Raw genomic sequence first — 20,302 nt, 5'->3', positions numbered from 1 at the left:
TTTCTAAACATTTATACTTTAAACTCATTGTTGGTGATCACAGATATTATAAATATCAACACCAGTTACATCACTCAGTTTCTAAATGTTTGGACAGCAGCAGGTTCACCGTGTGAAGACAGATGTGATGATGTCACTGTTTTTTTCACTAAACTTTATTGAAGTTTGAAGCAGGAAGTGTGCCGCGGGAAAAGAGGAGAGAGACTATACGTCATTCTACATCTCCATCCTTTGATTGGCTGCGAGCCCCGGGACATTTGGAGAGCGACACCGATTGGTCGGCAGCGGCGCGCCAAACGTCACGTGGTCTCCTTTTCGCGCGAAAGTGAGGTCTCTGTTGTGAGGAGGTGATCGCGTGTCTGTTTCCGGAGAGAAGCTGAGCGTGTCTGAGGCTCATCGGCAGTTTCTGAATCTTTTCTCACACTTTCACGGGATTTCAACATGGACGTTGCCACAGCAACCGCGGAGAATGCCGGGGAGATGGTGAAAGACGAGTTGGCAGAGAAATGTCAGAAGTTATTCCAGGCTTTCTTAGAGGAGTAAGTTCGTCTTTGTGCTGTTGCACAGTCGCAACACGCTGCACGCGAGCTGATCGCACGGATACACATCAGTTCTATATCCTGTGTCAGTAGCTGTGAGGACCAGGTGCTCTGTGTGTGTGTGTGTTAGATTTCATTGTTTGTCCTGTGCAGGTTTCAGAGCGGGGACGGGGAGGTGAAGTACGTGCGTGAGGCCGAGGAGCTGATCAGGCCCGAGAGGAACACGCTGCTGGTCAGCTTCACAGACCTGGAGGGTTTCAACCAGGAGCTGGCCACCACCATCCAGGAGGAGTACTACAGGTCAGACCCCCGAGTGTGGACACAACGTGTCCCCTGCAGCCTTGATGTGTGACAAACTGGAATCTAGTCCCAGTAGTGAAGCTGGGATACATTTTATAGTTCTACAGTCAAGAAGAGCATCATGCACGATGGACACCATTCAAATATCTGGCTGCTATTATTACACCGTCTTAAATTTGATATGAACTGAGGATAAACCAGGTCCCTTGTATTTTGTATCATCAGTTTTTTTGTACCAGTTGTTGCAAATTGATGAAATTGTTAGAATTCAATTGAACAAATGTTTTGATTACACCTGTGCAATAATATGGATCTTTCTCCGCCTCCAGAGTTTATCCCTTCCTGTGTCGTGCAGTGCGCAACTTTGCTCGGGATCATGGGAATGTTCCTCTCAACAAAGAGTTCTACGTTGCCATCGAGGATCTTCCCACCAGACACAAGTAAGACACCGAACAAGCTGCTGCTTGGTTCGGTCTAAATCGTAGTGCACAGTGTTTTCAGTTCATCTCCCTTTTCTTAGTTGTGATATATACTCATGTTAAATATGTGCACACTCTTATTCTAGTTAATCTAAAGGTTATCTGTTAACTGTGTGATCTAGAATCCGTGAGCTGTCGTCCATGCGTATTGGCACCCTGGTGAGGATCAGTGGTCAGGTGGTGAGGACACACCCGGTACACCCTGAACTGGTAAGACACATGGCACTACACTCACTAGAGTCCCAACAGTCCCTGGAAATTGAATCAAGCTCCACCAAATTTCACACACTCATTGAAACAAGTTGCCTACATATTTAGACTTTTTTCCCAACAACATCAGTGAATGATTCCCTGGGGAAAAAAAGTCCTGGCTCTCCCTCCTGATCTGCACTAAGTTTTGTAATAATTTGTCAAGTAGTTTTTTGTGTAATCTTGTTTAAAAATCAAATATAGACAAAACACCCAACAAACAAATGGGGTGGAAACATATATTCCCTGGAGGAGGTAATTAGAATCAATGTAATGAATAAATACACTGATGAGCTTGTGTTGCGTCTGTGGTTTCAGGTGAGCGGCACCTTCCTGTGCATGGACTGCCAGGCGGTGATCAAAGACGTCCCTCAGCAGTTCAAATACTCTCCGCCAACCATCTGCAGAAACCCCGTCTGCAACAACCGCGCCCGCTTCCACCTGGACACACACAAATCCAAGTTCATCGACTTCCAGAAGGTATCTATCAGGACGTGTGTGTATAAGAAGAACGTGTAGAGACGACAGCATAGGCCTAGATGTTGGTGACTGAGTTGAACTGTGTGTTCAGGTGCGTATCCAGGAGACGCAGGCGGAGCTGCCACGTGGTTCCATCCCACGCTCCCTTGAGATCGTGCTGAGGGCCGAGGCTGTGGAGACCGCGCAGGCCGGAGACCGCTGTGATTTAACAGGGACCCTCATCGTGGTGCCGGACGTGTCTCAGCTCAGCACTCCTGGTAATTATGACCGCACTCTTTGAGTCTACAAATGATGACAAAAGCACTTAGAAGAATTGTGTTAATTGGTTTTTTAACACCTTGTGATTTTCCTCTTCAGGTGTGCGATCAGAGACCAGCACCCGTGTAGCTGGAGGACCCCAGGGCTCAGAGTCTGAGGGTCTGAGGGGGCTGAAAGCTCTGGGAGTCAGAGAGCTGTCATACAGACTGGCCTTCCTGGCTTGCAACGTGGCTCCAACTAACCCACGGGTAAGAGACGCACACACAGACAGATTACTTGCCTGTATTTCCATAAAAGAACGCAAACCCTTTGACAGGAGTGAGTCGTACGTCATTGTTCCACCTTTCAGGATAATAAAGAGATGAATGATCCCTAAACATGCCAGTGGTTTAATTAGAAATGTGTTGTCTTTGTTGTAGTTTGGTGGAAAGGAGCTGCGGGAGGAGGAGCAGACTGCAGAGAGCATCAAGAGCCAGATGACGGAGAGGGAGTGGGAGAAAGTGTTTGAGATGAGCCAGGACAAAAACCTGTATCACAACCTGTGCACCAGCCTCTTCCCCACCATCCACGGTCAGTGCTCGAAGCTGCCGTGAACCGTCAGAGATACTTCAGCTCAGGGTGTTTAAAAAAACGGTGAATTATCCTCTAAATACTGACAATAATTGTGATTGACAGGCAATGACGAGGTGAAGCGCGGCATCCTGCTGATGCTGTTCGGAGGCGTTCCTAAGAAGACCATGGAGGGAACCTCGCTGAGGGGAGACATCAATGTCTGCATCGTCGGAGACCCGAGTACAGCCAAGAGCCAGTTCCTCAAGTATGTAGCACAAGCGCACAGGTTACACACAAGTTTCCAGGGCAACCATTATGTGAAAAAGTATATCCACTCTGATAAATACAAATGAATGTGTAGTGTTTGATTGGTTTGATGGTGGGTCACATGTAGGTAATATCCCGTCTCCTGTCACAATTTGCACTAGCAACTAGAAAATATAAAACTGAATTAATATAAATAGAAAATACATGTACAATAATAATATACAGTCCGGGGGGGCAGAAAACTCACAAATCAACATTAGCATGTGTCACCAAATAAAGACAAAAGCAATAACATCAATAAGTGTGCAGATGCATTCACATGCACGCCTGAGTGTGTGTTGTGTATTTAGTCTTGTTTGGAGAGCTGTTTGTTGTAATAGTGATATCAAACTGTGTGTGTGTGTACAGGCACGTGGAGGAGTTCAGTCCCCGAGCAGTGTACACCAGTGGCAAAGCCAGCAGTGCCGCGGGTCTGACAGCCGCCGTGGTCCGAGACGAAGAGTCCAATGAGTTTGTCATCGAGGCCGGAGCACTGATGCTGGCCGACAACGTGAGTGATGGGAGTTATAGAGGGTGGGGAAGGACTTTATTACGTGTCTGTTTATTGGTGTTAATGGCTTTACTTGTTGTCAGGGTGTGTGCTGCATTGATGAGTTTGACAAGATGGACTTGAAGGACCAGGTGGCCATTCATGAAGCCATGGAGCAGCAGACCATCAGCATCACAAAGGCTGGAGTCAAGGTAACAGAGTGAAATCAACATGCCACTTAATCTAGTCACCACACAGCTCAGTTATAGTATAAAGAAATAACACAGTTAGAAATGAAAGGCTTTTCTCTGTTCTAGCAAATGTTGCCTCACCTCATCTAGGTGGCATTTGTAAAATACACAAATTAATTAATTACATTTTTTTCTTCAAGTTGCACCATTGTGAACCAGATGTTTCTTTTACCCATTAGGCCTTTCAACCATCTCCAAAGTGCACTAACCCGACCTCGTCTCTGTCTCCTCCAGGCCACGCTCAATGCTCGTACATCCATCCTGGCTGCTGCTAACCCCGTCGGTGGCCGCTATGAACGCAGCAAGAGTCTGAAACAGAACGTCAACCTGTCTGCCCCCATCATGAGCCGCTTTGACCTCTTCTTCATCCTGGTGGACGACTGCAACGAGGTACGAGAGTTTGTGTTTGTTTATACACTCTGATTCCTTCATTTGTTCAGCTGTTTGGTCATTATGTTTATTCCATATCTGTCTTTTATTTCTTCCGTCCTGTTTGTAATGCTGACCTTGTTCAATACTGTATCCTAGGTGACAGACTACGCCATCGCCCGCCGCATCGTGGACCTGCACTCCCGTGTGGAGGAATCAGTGGACAGACTCTACTCTCTGGACGAGATCCGCAGATATCTTCTCTTTGCCAGGCAGTTCAAACCTAAGGTGAGTGTGTGTTCTTGAGTTTCTACCTGCTCTCACAGGTTTTATTATTGGTTCTTATTATTACATCTTTTTCTGTTCGTCCGCAGATCTCAAGCGAATCAGAAGAGTTCATCGTCGAGCAGTACAAGCGTCTCCGTCAGCGCGACGGCTCAGGCGGCGTGTCCAAGTCTGCCTGGAGGATCACGGTGCGACAGCTGGAGAGCATGATCCGCCTGTCGGAGTCCATGGCGCGTATGCACTGCTGTGATGAGGTGCGTACAAGTAATCTCTCCTGCTCAGCCAGCAGGGACTTGGGCACAGTTTGTTTGACAGTAAAAGTTTCACACACTGGGTACAGGTCAAAATGAAGCACACAAAGTAACACAATACTTCATAAAGCAGCTATGAAACTGCTGCAGTGACGGTAATCTGAAAGTCAGCTGCTTTAGTTAGAAAATCAAAAGATATATATATATATATATTGTGTGTGTACTAATGAATTATTATAGCACTTTCCTTACAAAGTGCTTAACAGAAAGAAAACAAGACGACAATAAAGTTAAGTTACACAGAAAATAACATTCATAATAGCTTTGCGATAAAAAAAAAAAAAAAAAGGCTTAAAGAATAGATTTAAAAGGAATTAAGGATGATGCCCGTCCTGATTTCAAACTGATCCACAGTTTCAGGCTCTAACTGCAAAGGCCTAGTCACTGTTAATCACCGAACAGGATTCTGGGAATAACCAGCACATCACCATTCATCTAAGTGAAGGGCCAGTCACATAAGGGGTTTAGTCCTTGATGAAGTCAGGAACGTGGCCCTTTATTGTTTGAATATTGACTCATGTAACTACTCTAAGTCATACCATTGTCCTTTATCCTTATTTCTCCAGGTGCAGCCCAAACATGTGAAGGAAGCGTTCCGTCTCCTGAACAAATCCATCATCCGAGTGGAGACGCCCGACATCAACCTGGAGCAGGACGAAGAGCTGGAGGAAGAGGAGCAGCAGGAGGAAGGTACAGTCACACAGTAAACACTCTCTCCTGGAGACCAGCACACAGGTGCATCAACCCTGGAAAATGTCTGCAATGTGGCCTCTCTGGATAACTTCAGGAGATTAACTAGAGTTCAGTGTATGTCTGAATACAGCTTTAGGTTTTGTATCTAAAGAAAACAAATCATCTAATGCAAATTTGTTTCTTCAGGAAACAACATCCCCAATGGAGTGAATGGTCATGTGGATGGTGTTAACGGCCATGTTAATGGTGTCAATGGCCAAACCAATGGTGTGAACGGCCACGCTGAGACGGGCAGCCAGGCCAAACCGTCTCTCCGCCTGTCCTTCCCCGAGTACAGACGCATCTCCAACCTGCTCGTCCTGCATTTGCGCAGAGCAGAGGAGGGTAAGGACTGTTCCCTTTCCTTACTGTCTCCTTCTTCATCTGCTTCATGAATAGTATTTTAAAATCTCACATTTTCCCTGTTATCTATAGCTGAGGAAGAGGAGGAGCTGAAGAAGAGTACAGTGGTGAACTGGTATCTGAAGGAGATCGAGTCAGAGATCGACTCTGAGGAGGAGCTGGTCAATAGGAAGGGCTTGATCGAGAAAGTCATTCACAGACTGGTGCACTATGTGAGTTCAAGCGTCAGTTCAACAACACAATCACTTTCTAAACCAGCACACAAACTGGGATCTTTTTAGCGTGTGTGTGGACATAACTGACAATGTGCATGTGTCTCCCCAGGATCACATCCTGATCGAGCTGTCTCAGACCGGGCTGAAGGGCTCAGAGTCTGAGAGCTCAGAGGAAGAAAGTGTTCTGGTCGTCAACCCCAACTACAACCTGGAGGATTAAACTGTTTTGCTTCCACAACTTCAGTTCAAGGTGTTGAATATGAACGCTCATATGTAACACGTACATAATAGTAGCACTGGAGATGCTATTAGACTTGTTTTTTGAGTTAATATCTCTAATGTAAAAAGATTTGTTTCTAGGGCTCTTAAAGAAAAAAAAAAAAGCTTTGTCTTTGTCAGAGGGACTTATGTAAATATGCTGCTCGTTCCGCCAGTCGTTCTCTGGCTCCTGTTTGAGTTTAGGGACCTGCCCTGAATTGTGTAATTGCTGTTTGTTATTGTAACTGTATATTAAGGGTGTGCGCTGCAGCTCACTTCTGTGGTTTCATGTTCTGTCTTTTTGTAAAATTATGATGTGGATTGAAATGTTGGTTAAATAAAAAAAAAAAGTTGACTTAAACAAGTTTTTTCCATTTGTTTTTGAAAAATTTTATAACAGAATAGGAGGGCTCATATAGGTTAACAGGTAGAATTCACAATAATGAACACTATGTGCTATTGTAATAATAGTAGTTATACTAAAGAATTACATATACCAGCAGTTATTCTCTCAAACTTATGTAGATATACAGAAAATATACAAATGCACAATGGTGTACATAATGGTATTGTGATGCTGCAGCCCTCATTGTTGCACTTTAAATAAATAATACAATTTAAATATCAGCCTTAAGTAGTGATCACTTACATTCAAATGAACTGCTTCATTATTATTATCCTTCAGAAGTTCCAGATGTTCCAAAATGTATTAAGTTTATTCTTTGTGGTTTAAAAACACAAATCTGCTTTGTGGAGGACTGACACTGCCAAAGTTAAAATAAATAAAGAATAAATGCCAAAATAAATACTAAAATACACAGTTTTAATGAAATAGGCTATCAATGTATTTTTTTTTACATTTATCTTCATTTGTTTTACTTCTACGTGTATTTCTTTCTTTCTGCATTTAGTATGAATATGTCTTTACATTTCCACATTTAATTTGTTGTGCAATAGTCAATTTGAGGATGTTTAAATTCTGTATATCTTTATATCTATAAAGATATTCAATCTATTCATCAGGAGGTGAATAGATTGATTGTATATTTCTTGGCCCCACACCGGTCGACAAATAAATAAATATAGAAATACAGAAATATACCTGGAATAACGTGAATAAATGTGGAAATAAATTAATAAATCTAAAAAGTACATTTCGTGTGAGTGTTCCGGAGTCACTTCTTCCTTTGTGTCTTTTTCCTCTGGTCAGTTTCAGTCCTGATCATGGTCCTGGACTTTTCTTCATTTGCTGCAGTTCACTGAGTGCAGCATTCAGAACGTCCAGTAGGTGGCAGCAGTCTGAGGTCTGAAGAGGACCACACTGCGCATGTCCGACAGTTCCATCAAACATGGCGGCGGGTTACGTGAGAGCGCTCAGGTCCACAGTGAAAGGTAAAAGACTAACTCGTTACGCTCGGTCTCACTGAGGTCACATTCTGATGACAGTGGACGGAGGCTCGTGGGAATGACGTCATGTCGTGTTTGCTCGGATTAGTTTGAAAAGCACAGGTGACTCGTTCCTCGTCACGTGGAGTGAACTCATCACGTGACCCTGAAGTCTCTGATAAAATGTCTCCTCAGGTTTACACCTCGATCGCGGCCGGTGGCTCCTCACACACAGCGGCCAGGCCCCGGCGTTGTTGTGCCAGTGTGCCCGGCCGCAGGCTGCTCGGTGTCGGCTCCTCCACGTCTCCCCTGCCGCCTCACTGAGCTCCAGCTCCAGGACGGAGCCGCAGAAGAGCAGCCCCACAGAGGGCAGGAGAGCCAGGGAGGAGGAGGAGGAGGAGGAGGAGGAGGAGGAGGACATCCCGAACAGAAAGGCGAAGAACCCCATGATGAACATTGGATATGCCTGGTGAGTCTCTCCTTAACAGCCCCAGAGCACATGATGATTATAACTCCCTGATCAACAATGACTCCCACCAGTGGAAACCAGTTCATTGATGAAGTTTTAATTATTGCACTAGTTGTTGATGTTGTTGTTGTTGTTGTTGTTGTAGCACATACAACAACTATACTTGTGTCAGCGTCAGTAATGAGCCTTGTAAGTTATTTACTGTTTATTCATGTTATTGATTGTGTCATGTATAAAACAAAACTCCACAAGGTCATTTAAAGCAGTGGTCTTCAGATGTGACACACTGGCCGAGTTTCCACATTCATCCATTTCATTTATCATGACGTGGATGCTCTGTGTTGACATAGTGAAAACCCGTTTTATTACCTGTCTAATATGTGTTCAATAATTGTTTCTACTGTTTGATGTTCTGTATGCTCATGGATCTGTGTTACTGACTGGCTTAAATATCTGTGGCCTCTGTGCAGGATGATTGGCCTCCCCACAGGGGTCATCAGCTTCATCCTAGCCAAGAGAGAGGTGGACAAGAACCGACTGAAGCAGCTGAAGGTTCGACAGAGGATGAGAATGTCCAATGAGGGAGAATATGAAGGTAGTCGCTACCACCGTCACTCGGAGAGGGTGAACGTGGACCAGTAACGGTAACGGTTGGCTCTGAGGATTTGCATCATAGCCTGAATGTTGCTACTGCACCGCTCTCTAAGACTGATCACAGAGACGTCGTCTGTATGAGCTTAACTTTAAAACACCTGAAAGCTCAGAGACATTCAGGACTGAATATCTCTTGTGTTGATGGAGGAAGTCTGTGAAAGGACATGTTTGACAAAGCCTGTAATCTTAAAAGAGTCTTCCTTATTCAAGGATAGAGATGGCTCATGATGCCGTGAAGTGTGACAGCTTCATTGAAAATGTATTTATTTGTCATCTCGCTGATGTTCTGTTAAATAATAGTGGAAATAAATGGAAATTTATATTTATGAATGAGTTCCTAGATAAATGTGAGTTCTAACTGGTATAGCTGCAAATGAACCACATCACAACTCAAACTAAACAGTTTTATTTGATATTAAAAAGCAAACAGATTCTTTAGCACTGATGTTATATATTTACAAACCCAAACATACTGTCCATGCTGCACACTCAAAATGTTTGCCATGTTGATTTAGAGTCGAGCGTTATATTTAACATTAGCTAGTGGTGTGTAGGTGTGTGTGGAGGTGCCGCTGGTCGGAGCGGATCATGTCAAAGATATTGGACAATGTGCCAGTTTAGCTGGAACGCACCAACGTTCATAAGTGTTCCAGTAATTCAACACTATGGCACTGATTGTTCTTTCCAGTGGAAAAACCTGCCCTGCTGACTCTAAGCGTCTGAACAAAATCTGACTAATACATGAAGAGGCACTTACAGTATGTAACTACTATAAAAGCTTATTGAATATAACCCTGCACTTTAAGTAAAACAGATGTAATCCTCTGAAACATCGTCACGGTGAAGGCACTAGTGATGTTGAATATTAATGATAACATTAGAACAAGTGTGTTAAAGACCATTGATGCTGTCATTACTGAGCTGTACTTCAGGGCTGGGCATGTTAAGCTCCAAAGTATTGATACAATCATTAGGAAGTTTTGCATTTCATTAAGAGTCAGTAGGATCGATACCAAACATAACATTTACATTTCTTACAGAGCAGCACTGTTTCTTTTTTTAGCTTCTGTTCTAAGAGTAGTCAGAGTTCCCATTTAACATTTATTTAACATCCAATTTTGCCTTTTAACGTGTATATAATAGCTTAATGAGAAACATGCTCATTGTTGGTCTCTGTAAAATCATGCTAAGTATAGCATGATGGTTGGAAGAGAGGGAAACAATGAGCCTGGCTCTCTCAAAAGAAACGAAACCCACCTCCCAGCCTCTGACCCTAATATACACATCATAGATTATACAAACTTCACAGATGCTGCTGAGGAAACGTATATGTTGGTGTAAAAATATCCATTTGTTTTTACTAGAGGTCATGTGCTGCACTCCTGAAACCTAGTATAGTAAGATTGAACCCCCTCCCCACACACATATTTGTTGTGTTGTACTCCAGTTTTTATACAGATTTAACTAAAGATGTGTCACATTCGTTTGTGAGCATTACAGCTGCAGGTAGGCTGATTTTTCTTTTTTTGAATCATCAGACTGAGCCAGGCTAGCTGTTTCCCTCTATTTACAGCTTTTTATGCTAAGCCAAGCTAAGCGTCTACTGTCTGCAGACTTTTAATTTAGAGAACAGACTTATGGATGGTTTTAATCACACAATCTAATGCTCATCCTGAACTATCCCTTTAAATGACAGAGAATCGGAAAGAAACGGTAAGTCACATCCCACGGTAAGTGAAACATACTTATATGCAGCCTATTAATTATAAATTCATGTCACAAATTAGGGCACATTTCTACATTTGTTACTGTCAATAATGAATATGAATATTAATGATTCAAAGTTTGTATGGATTTCACAATCCTGGCCAGGTTACTTGGTTTAGAGGTTTGGATAATGCCCACCCCTACTAGAAACAGCGATAAAGTTGGCAATATCTGACTGACTATTACATCAAAAATCTCAAAATGTATACAGAATAGATAACAGCTTATATGTAGCAGTACATGTTCATGGAGAGAAAAATGTGACACCGATCAATTTAACTGAAGTCCAGCAAGGATGAATAAATGTTGCAGCTTCAAATGTCAACAGATATCTATAGTGTAGTATTAATATTCTTGGTAATAGCTAATATTGGATAGTTGTTAATGCAGATACAGACAAATACCGATTTCAGAAAAAAGTGCATTTTTTTGTGCATATGATGAAACTACACTATGACAAAATCTCAAAATCTCAAATTCTTCCTTTTGTGTTCCCTGAAGTACAACATGACTTCATGCATTTGTTCTCATTCTGAGTGAGAACAAGCAGAGGTTTAAAAAAGTATTGAATGGTTTTGCAGCTGGATGCTTGTTTGCACCTTGTGGACTTATTTGGTTGAAGCGCCAATAATCTGCAGCAGGAAGAGGAAGATCTGGACAATGTCGACGTAGAGAGAGAGAGCAGCGAACACGTATTCCTCTGGACTGATGGAGTGTTTTCTGTTGCCGATCAGCAGCTGTGTGTGGTACGCTAGGAACTACAAGCACAAAAAAAAAAATCATAAAAACATGCAGTGTAAAAGGGCAATAGATAAACTTCATACGGAGGTGTGACAAATAGTTGAAACTGTTTACACAGCTTCTAAGTAAAATACCATGGTAATGGCTAATGCTACTGCTAGGATTATAACTGGATCAAGAAATCCTAACCACATAACACAGATTCTAGATGTGTTGCATTGGCTTCCTGTTTGTTTTTTCGCATTGATTTTAAGATTTTATTGATGACTCCCTATGAGCCTGCAAGCATCTTAGATCAGCTGATCGTCTTCCCAGATCCTGATTTGTGAAGGCCATTGTGCTTTTGCAGTACAGGCCCCCAAACTCTGGAAAGACTAGGCAGCTGAGATCAGAAAAGCTTCATCTGGAACAGATTTTTTTTCTCTTTAAACTAAATAATAAATAAATACATTTATTTTTGTTTGCTTTTATCCAATTTCTTTTCTTTTAATTCTATATAGTTTTATCCTCTTGTGAAGCTTTTTGTAACTTTGTTAAGAAAAGTGTTATACAAATAGAGGTTATTACTTATTACGTTCAATACTCACCAAAGTGAAGGCTATGGCTCCCAAAGCTGCATAAAGCATGTGAAGCCACGGAATCTGCAACAACAAACAGTTATTCCAATGAGGACATCTTGAAGATGTGTCGTAAAGAACAGTGTTGTGTTGTACACATTAGCTTTATCTTACATATTTGAAGGACAGCACAATGGTTGTAATGATGCCGGTGACAAATACTACGATCCCCAGGACACAAAAGAGACCCTGACACTTGGTGAAGTCGACCTGTGAGAAAGAGAAACAACCAACAGCCATGTTGATTACTTACAAAAGACTGCTGGCATTTAAACAAGAAAAGGGCTCTCTCTTTCACACACACTCAAAAACTCTCTCTTACACTGTCACAAACATCCTCACACACACTCACTCACACCCTACCTTTGTTTGGAAGCAGAATACGGTCACAGCGATGCAGACAACAGCGGTGATCCCCAGTGCGAGAAACACTGCTTTTGTGTCATAGGAACTAAAACAGCACCATGCAGTTAATACAGAAGGAAAGTGCCTGGAAGTTTTCATACTATCTGAACTGTAAAAGTTAATAAGTACCTGGATATTGTTCCAGTCAAGTAGGACAAAGCCAGCGTCTGATAAAAAATAAGCATAAGTGAAGGTTTAATAGCAACAAACCAATTTATCCAACCAAAATAAAGTTAATTTTAGAAAAAAGATGAAACAAGGTAAAGTACCCACAAATGATCATGCAATAGCATAATGTGGGAAAAACGGAATCTTTCAGACTATAATGAAACGTAGCCTGAAATAGTTTAAGTGTAACTTCACCCTCAACATTTGGCTGAAGTGTCTCTCCATGGAAATAAAAAAAAATGTTTATAAAAAATATTGGCGGGGTGGGGCTGAGTCACGCCTACCTGCCCAGGCGGCTGTCTCAGCCAGCAGTTCAAAGAGTGTGTGTGTGTGTGTGTGTGTGCGCGTGCCTGTCAGATCCCAAACAGGCTGACAATGAAATGTAGAAATGAGTCTGTGTATGTGTAATAACAAAGCTGAATAACATCAGTCCACCTCTACTGACTAATCCGAGTCATGAAGTAACACACGGGGCCTTTTTGCTCTCAGAGCTGATAAAATGAAAACAACGTATCAAAACCATTATGCAAACAGGCCGAGTCAAGTGTGGGAACTGTTAGCTCTGATATCAACATCAAACTTCAATCTCCAACACAAACACAGGCTAGTTAGCTCAAAGTTAATGTATATCAGTCTAAAAATAAATTTAATCCAAGTCCAGGAAAGCATCATTAATTGTGTTTGTTTATTTCCTGTCTGAAGTCTGAAGATCACTTACAAAGATGACAAGCAGGATGACGTTCCATGGGAACTTCCTCCTACAAAGAGAGAGTGGGATTAGAAAAATTCACAGCAGGGGTTTTCTATAAGTATTATAAGCACCAGATATATCACACTGTAGAACTTTAAATGTGTCTGATCAATAGAACTGCTATAAGCATTCTTTATATTATTATTGGTTGTAAAACTGAGCAATCACTCACCGGGGGCCTTTACAACAGACTAGTACAAGGTGGACGACGATATATACACCGCTGAAAGAAATAATGTCAACATTCAAAAACGTTTATTTTCATACACTGAAAAGAAACTGTTGAAACTGAGAAAGACTTACTAGGCTGTCCAGTAGAGAGCTTGGTTTCGCTGTATGAAATATTTGACAGGTTCACTGTGGGGAACACAAGCAAGGTTACAGCATGATACACGCAGACACATGTACAAACAGCCACAGACACACACTCAGTCTACTCACACAAAGGTGAACACAGCCACGATGCCTGTGGTGACGAGGAGCTGAGTCGCCAAAATCAAATACACCTAAAAACACAAACAAACCAAAAGGGACATTACACCCTGGAGTTTTTTATCTTGTCTTACATATGTCATACAACAGAAGAAAAATATACAATCTTACACAAATATGTGAAATTATTAATTGAACTAGTCAGAATGGTGTAGATACCATGCAGCTATATCAAGACTAGTCAGAATTAAAGTGTAAATATCGGAAACTGGAATTAAAGATAACAGTAACAATCCAACTGAATTGTAGATATCTACAAGAAACCTCTACACGTGAATACAGTTTGAATCAAAAACGTGCCTCTGCATGACAGAGAGCTACGTGTGTGATTGGAGGTGTCTCTGTCACTCACAGCAGACAAGCTGCACTGGGCTGAATTCATATCTGTATTTACACACATCCTAGCAATGCAACCTCTTCCAGCAGGTTGATTTTGTGCTTTGGAACATAACTGCTGTGAAACAGTCAAAGCTTAAAACAAAATAATGCATTTAGAAAGAGTCTGTGGAATGAATGAATGTATCTTTCATCACAAGCTTAGCTCTGACTCCAGTGTAATGTTTCCCAAACTGGTACTTAACCAACATAGGTTTGCATGGCCAGAATACTGTACCTTTCTGATGAAGGCATGCCGAATACTCAGACTGTCCCAGTTGCTGCCGCTTGCAGCAAACTCATCACCTGTGACATCACCAGAACAGACAGATTATGAGCACTGAGCAAATAGAGCACTTTTGTAACTACATTCATCAATTTTACAGACTTCCTACAGGCGACTTTCTACCAAGAAAAACTAAACTTTTTGTTGAACTCTTGGCTACTTTATGTAGCTTATTTTTATATTTTCAGTATATATTTGCCAATTTTTTACATTTTTCATTTTCCTTTGTAAATTAAGGCAGAATTTGATCGGTGGATGACGCTTCCAGCGATTTCTTTGTGCTTGCACAAAACAAAGTTCTTCAACCCTGAATTATAAGACAGCAGCTTCTCAAGTGTGATGTCAGGCAACCCCTCTGCTGATATTTCTGTCTAATTCAACTAACATAGTCTGAGTGAATTCACTTTCCCTGCAACATATCATTTTACAGGTAAATATGAAATTGCACGCAGCATGGTGGTCTTTCTGTGTTCCATGTTCTACCCATGTCTGTATTAGTTTTCTCTGGGTACTCCAGTTTCCTCCCACATGCCTAACACATACAGTTTGGGGTTAGGGTTAATTGGAGACTCTAAATTGACTGTAAGAGTGAATGGTTCTTGTCTGTGTTGTCTTTGAATTATGTGAACAGTGAAGTTTTTCAGAAAAGGTTTGTTTTAGGTTATAAAATTATGGCAGAGCAGAAGCTTAGAAATGTCCTCTGCAATGACTGCTGGTTAAAATATAATTATTAATGTACCATGTTTCAGTCACTATTTCATACTTGTTCTGTTTAACAACAGAAACCAAACATCATGCAAATGATCATTATGAATTCTGATGTATGTGTATATAATGTATTTGAGCATAGAGAGTAGAAGAGAGAAGCAGATTAATTAAGAGTTCAAATGACTGAGTTAGCAGAATGTAAATATGACGGTCTTTCATGAATATCCATATTACATCATATGACATGTAAAAATGTATGAGCCGGATTTAGCTGTTTCCAATTGAAAGTAGTTAATGCCAAATAAAACTTAAATTACAAAAAGTCCATTCATATATGGTTGGAAAAAATGTGTTTGAACTACAGGAGCTATTAATTTGTTTTTGTTGTCTTAGTACACTGAAGACATTTAGGCTACAGATCATGAATGAGAGAATTTCACTTTTTACTTCCTGGTTTTTGCATCCAGACATGTTACACAACATACTACATAGCTCCTTCTGTTTGAAACCACCCATTTTTCAAGTGAGCAAAAAATACTGGAACATGTGACTGACAAATATTTGATCATAACCCAACTGAGCAGTATTTCCTGTCCTTATGAGAAGAAACAGACAAACAAACAAACAAGATCTGAGAGAGGCTGCGGTCGAGGTCTGATAAAAGCAACACTAACGAAGAATGCAACAGTCTAGTGTAACTTCTATTTTTTTCTGTGCAATTTTTACTAGTCCTACACCCATGCAGCAAGAAATCTGCTTCCATAGCTGAAATGTTAAAAGCTGAAGTTAAATGACTTATCTGTTCCTTCACTTTTGCTCAGTTAAAATTGGTGTGGTCGGATACAAGAGGTGCAATATCCCAAGTTGTTTGACTCATAGACCTGGGATTAAAATGTTTTTCATTGTATATAAATATGGTTTTGACCTGTTTACATTTAAACATGTCAGTATCCACAGTGAGATTTGATTGAGCATTGTAGTTATTAAATGTAGTCACATGCATCCCTGACCAGCTTCTGCTGTGGTTTTTCTGATCAGATCTTATTTTGTTCTCAATGTTTCGACATTTACGTATGCGGTCGAGCTTTATCTGATTGCAATCCAGTTACCAAAAAAGCATTGTAATGCCAGGTGTATATGGGGTAATAGATGCAAATACCAGGAAACAAAAGCTGAAACTTGGAAGTCTTTTTGCATAATTATGTTTCTGATCTTAAACCAAAATGTCTTGGAGTTGGTTGTGACTATTGGTCTTGACTATTGGTATTAAGGTTTGTCTTAATCTGCTGTTTTGATCTTTCTGTTTTTGTCCAATTGATTGAATAATGCATTGAAATTATTTGTATTATTTGTCAAAAAAGAAGAGAATACTGTCAATGTATTTCACTTTGCTTTAAAAAAGGGATAGCTCCATTATAAAACACACTGACATGCTTGGTACCCTGCTCTTACCAGAGCTCAGGACATCTGATGGTATGGTAGGTGGAATAATAGGGGGCATGGGAGGTGGATTGGGGTAGCCTGCCCCTGGAGGCCCAGCGTGGTAAGGCTGTCCTGGGTATGGGCCAGGAGGGTAGCCAGCTGGCTGGCCTGGGTACAAAGGAGTGTTTGGTCCAGTGGGGTAGGGAGCAGACGGCTGGCCTGGCTGGAAACCACCATAAGATGGAAAGCCATAGGCAGGGGGAGGTTGGTAAGGTCCGTCCTGAGGTGCATACAGCGGGCCATGAGATTCCTCATACCCTGGAGGGTAGTCTGACCTGGACATGATGTCTGTAAAGGAGGGAAGTATGAGAAAATGCAGGTCATATCTGTTTCACACTTTTATGTACAAAAGGCGACAATGGAGTGTGTGATAAGCAGAGAACAAACAACGAGAACCATTCCCAGCCACGGCCAATATGCACTGGCTTTAATCGAAACACATCCACTTGTAGACAGGCTTTTAATGCGCATCTAATTAATATTTATGCATTGGAGAACTGATTAAATGACTAAATTTATGTAAAAGAGGTAGTAGTGACAAAGTGTGTTTTTCAGCAGCTTTCAGTAAAAAAGAAACAACACTGTTGGCTTAGTCAGATGAGTCTGAGCCTGGGCCTGACACAATATATTGACGCTTGCTTAATGAACAACAAATGGTGGTTCAGAAAATGGGGCAGCAAAGCTGAGCTGGAGTAGAAACAGTGTCCTATTACATACAGTCCTGAGAGGTGGAAATACAAATTTAATGTTCCATGGGTGTGGGGCACTTTCAAATTCGCAAGTTGACCAAAAACCAAAGATATACAAGATAAAGACGTTTTATCCAACAACTGGATTTGGCTGGGTGACAATCATACTTGAACTAAACTAATAAGATGCATGTGGGGTTTTATCAGGTTAAAGTGCATGGTTCAGCTGAGGGAAATATCTACAATGTTACTCATAGAGACTAATCCATAATGGATTTACACTCATAACATTTAGTAGAAAATCGTGTCATTTTTCTCCTCATTATATTCCAATAGAAACTAAGCCATTGCATTATTATTTGTCTTACTAGTTTGCTCCTATTTGATCATTTATTTAGAAAATGCCAAATGTTCTCAAAGTTCCCATTTCACTGGGAATACACACAGTAAAGGAATTCAAGAGCTGGCTCCACCTTGTGCTGACGTTACATCACCCGAGCGCCAAGCAACAGGACAGAAAACACTAAATGGAAAAAAGTGCCTCAGAGTATCTGCAGAATAACAGAAACATGCGCGGAGGAGCTGGACCAAATCACTCTTGGGTCACAGCTAGAAAATGACAGGACTTAAGTAGTTTAGCAGGACGTAACTCTGCTCTACAAGTTATGTCAGCCAGCCCTAGTTGTAAAGTATACACCCTGTTAACGTCGGAATTACTTCCATGACGTTGCATAATGAAAACTACAGTTCCTCAAATAGAATATCTGTTTACACGTCACTGTGCCCAACAGGCTTGTGAAGTCTATCGTGTGGGTGGACAAAATAACAAAGACTTTACAAGACAACATCAGTCAGAACAGGTTCAGCAAAGAATGTTTCACATTTCGTTGAGACCGTCTAAGCTTTTGATTTGACTTTGAGGCTGTTGTTGAAGAAATAAGAGTTTTATTAAATGTCAAGGACTTATCTCACAACTGACATCTTCCTGTTTTTGTCCTTAGTCATCATGACTTGTATGTCATTATCAAATGTTAACAACTTGAAACAAACAAACTTTCTTATTAAATTAACTGTGAATTTTAATTACAGTACTATTGCAGAACATTGCTGAGTTCATCCACAGAAAAGTTAGTTAGTAGGTGCAATTTAAATTCGTAGCAGAGAAGGGGAATCAGGAAATGTTGAGGGTATTATATTCCCTTATTTATATATATGTCTTTTATTGCATTGATTATATTTTTTATTTCATATAGGTAATATCTTACAATAGTAGTCAATTAATTAGTTGACAGAACATTTCTGATCAATCAATTCAGTTTTTTTTCTGTAAAAAGTGCAAAAACCCATAAAGGTTCTAGTTTCTACAATGTTTAACTATGGTTAACTGAATATCTTTGGGTTGTGGGTTGTTGGACTACTACAGAGTAGTTCACATGTGGGGAGACAGCAGTACTAATAATAACATGATTCTATAATGTGATCGTGGACCATATGAAGGTGGATTGCGATTCAGAGATCGAGATAGTGGATCTTGATTGTAGTGGCAGCTGATCTAGGATCGTAACAGTGGATTGTGGATCATGGTGGGGGCTGATCAAGGATTATAATAACAAGACTGATTGATATACAGTGTGACTACTCACATATCCTACCATTACTGGCAATAACTCCCATTTCAATTGTCACTGCTTCTCCCTTCATCTCTATCAGACACTTTCTCATCTATAAATACTTCAAACATTGACTAACCTTTCCATTTTGTTAACAACGTTTCTTTCTAATCAGTGATGTTAATACTATTATATTGTTGATGTTCTCATTTACACAGCATCTGTTGCTTTTCTGTCCTGGGAGAGGGACCCTCACATGTGGCTCTCTGAGGTTTCTAGGTTTTTTCCTGTTAACAGGTCTTTTTTGTAGTTTTTTCTTACTCTTGTTGAGGGTTAAAGACAGAGGACAATACACCTTGTTAAGCCCTATGAGACAAACTGTGAATATGGGCTGTAAAATACGATTTGATTGGTATTTAATTCCCTTTAGGTTCCAGGATAATGACAGGATGGATGCTGAGCCATAACATGTTATTAGTGACACCTGTCCTTATCTTCACGTGACAGCTGTCAAAATGTCCGCCCTGCGTTATACTGAATGTCCACTCTGGGTTGAAGAGTGTTGAGAACAAGATAAGAAGTCCAAGTTTTCCCACAGAGGGGTCACTTCAGAGGGCTGTGCCCAGCAGAGGAACCCGAGGCCGGGCACTGAGCCTCCAGCAGCCCGCTCCACCCTTTCCGCCAGCAGCGGACCTCAGCTAACAAACAGCCTTTTCAGGTGACTCACGATAAACAACCATGAATAACACCCAGTCACAAACGTCCCAGGGGGGGAGAGGTGGCCCCGCAGCACCTTGAGCACATTACACTAACAACAGCCTGGTTTGAAATATGTTTCTGCGGCTTTACATCGTTACAAACAGTTTGAAAAAGTAGCTTCACTTACCGACTGTGAGGTGTGAACGCAGCAGGCACTTTCGTCGCACCCAAAATGTCAGAGCTTCCTGTCGTCAGCCACAGCCACGCCCTTCTGCTCCAAATAAACTACAAACTCCACAAAACACTGAGAGACGAGGACACTGTCAGCGTGTCCAGCGGCTGTCCCCTGTCCTCACGTGTGTGTGTGTTTGTGTGTGTGGAGCTGCTGCAGATGAACAGAACATATCCTGGCATAGTGAGAACCAGGGTGGAGTCCAGATGGAGGGAGTGTGTGTGTGTGTGTGTGTGTGTGTGTGTGTGTGTGTGTGTGTGTCTACAGGGCCTGTCACTCCCAGCTGACTCACTTTCTACAGGCACGTCTCAGATTACTGAATGAAAGACATAGC

The 20,302-nt window shown here is 41.4% G+C and overlaps 3 protein-coding genes across 3 annotated transcripts; 2 read left to right on the top strand and 1 right to left on the bottom strand.

The window, feature by feature from the left end:
• The first annotated feature begins 319 nt into the window (after positions 1-319).
• mcm6 (minichromosome maintenance complex component 6) lies at positions 320-6,798 on the top strand. The gene is made up of 18 exons (XM_020112335.2): positions 320-539; positions 693-839; positions 1,169-1,279; positions 1,441-1,528; positions 1,886-2,047; positions 2,139-2,304; positions 2,405-2,553; positions 2,725-2,875; positions 2,981-3,122; positions 3,533-3,674; positions 3,758-3,865; positions 4,139-4,294; positions 4,433-4,561; positions 4,648-4,812; positions 5,436-5,559; positions 5,749-5,946; positions 6,037-6,176; positions 6,289-6,798. Exons 1-18 carry the CDS (start codon positions 442-444, stop codon positions 6,397-6,399), a joined length of 2,487 nt encoding a protein of 828 aa, XP_019967894.1. The 5' UTR covers positions 320-441; the 3' UTR covers positions 6,400-6,798.
• An 855-nt stretch (positions 6,799-7,653) lies between these two features.
• Positions 7,654-9,272, top strand: LOC138405033 (uncharacterized). Its single transcript, XM_069510650.1, has 3 exons — positions 7,654-7,829; positions 8,019-8,292; positions 8,763-9,272. Exons 1-3 carry the CDS (start codon positions 7,787-7,789, stop codon positions 8,932-8,934), a joined length of 489 nt encoding a protein of 162 aa, XP_069366751.1. The 5' UTR covers positions 7,654-7,786; the 3' UTR covers positions 8,935-9,272.
• Positions 9,273-9,336: 64 nt separating this feature from the next.
• On the bottom strand, positions 9,337-20,293 carry tmbim1a (transmembrane BAX inhibitor motif containing 1a). The gene is made up of 12 exons (XM_020111341.2): positions 19,924-20,293; positions 16,709-17,026; positions 14,501-14,568; positions 13,837-13,901; positions 13,699-13,752; positions 13,568-13,618; positions 13,363-13,402; positions 12,606-12,643; positions 12,435-12,522; positions 12,186-12,281; positions 12,042-12,095; positions 9,337-11,471 (listed from the first exon to the last, which is right to left on the bottom strand). The coding sequence occupies exons 2-12, from the start codon at positions 17,019-17,021 to the stop codon at positions 11,322-11,324; spliced, it is 1,017 nt and encodes a 338-aa protein (XP_019966900.1). The 5' UTR covers positions 17,022-17,026; positions 19,924-20,293; the 3' UTR covers positions 9,337-11,321.
• Between the last annotated feature and the right edge of the window lie 9 nt (positions 20,294-20,302).

The sequence above is a fragment of the Paralichthys olivaceus genome, chromosome 16 (genome assembly GCF_024713975.1).
Source record: "Paralichthys olivaceus isolate ysfri-2021 chromosome 16, ASM2471397v2, whole genome shotgun sequence".
In the NCBI taxonomy this organism is placed as follows: domain Eukaryota; kingdom Metazoa; phylum Chordata; class Actinopteri; order Pleuronectiformes; family Paralichthyidae; genus Paralichthys; species Paralichthys olivaceus.
The sequence above is the reverse complement of the archived record's forward strand: the minus strand, read 5'-3'. Positions and strand labels throughout refer to the sequence as shown.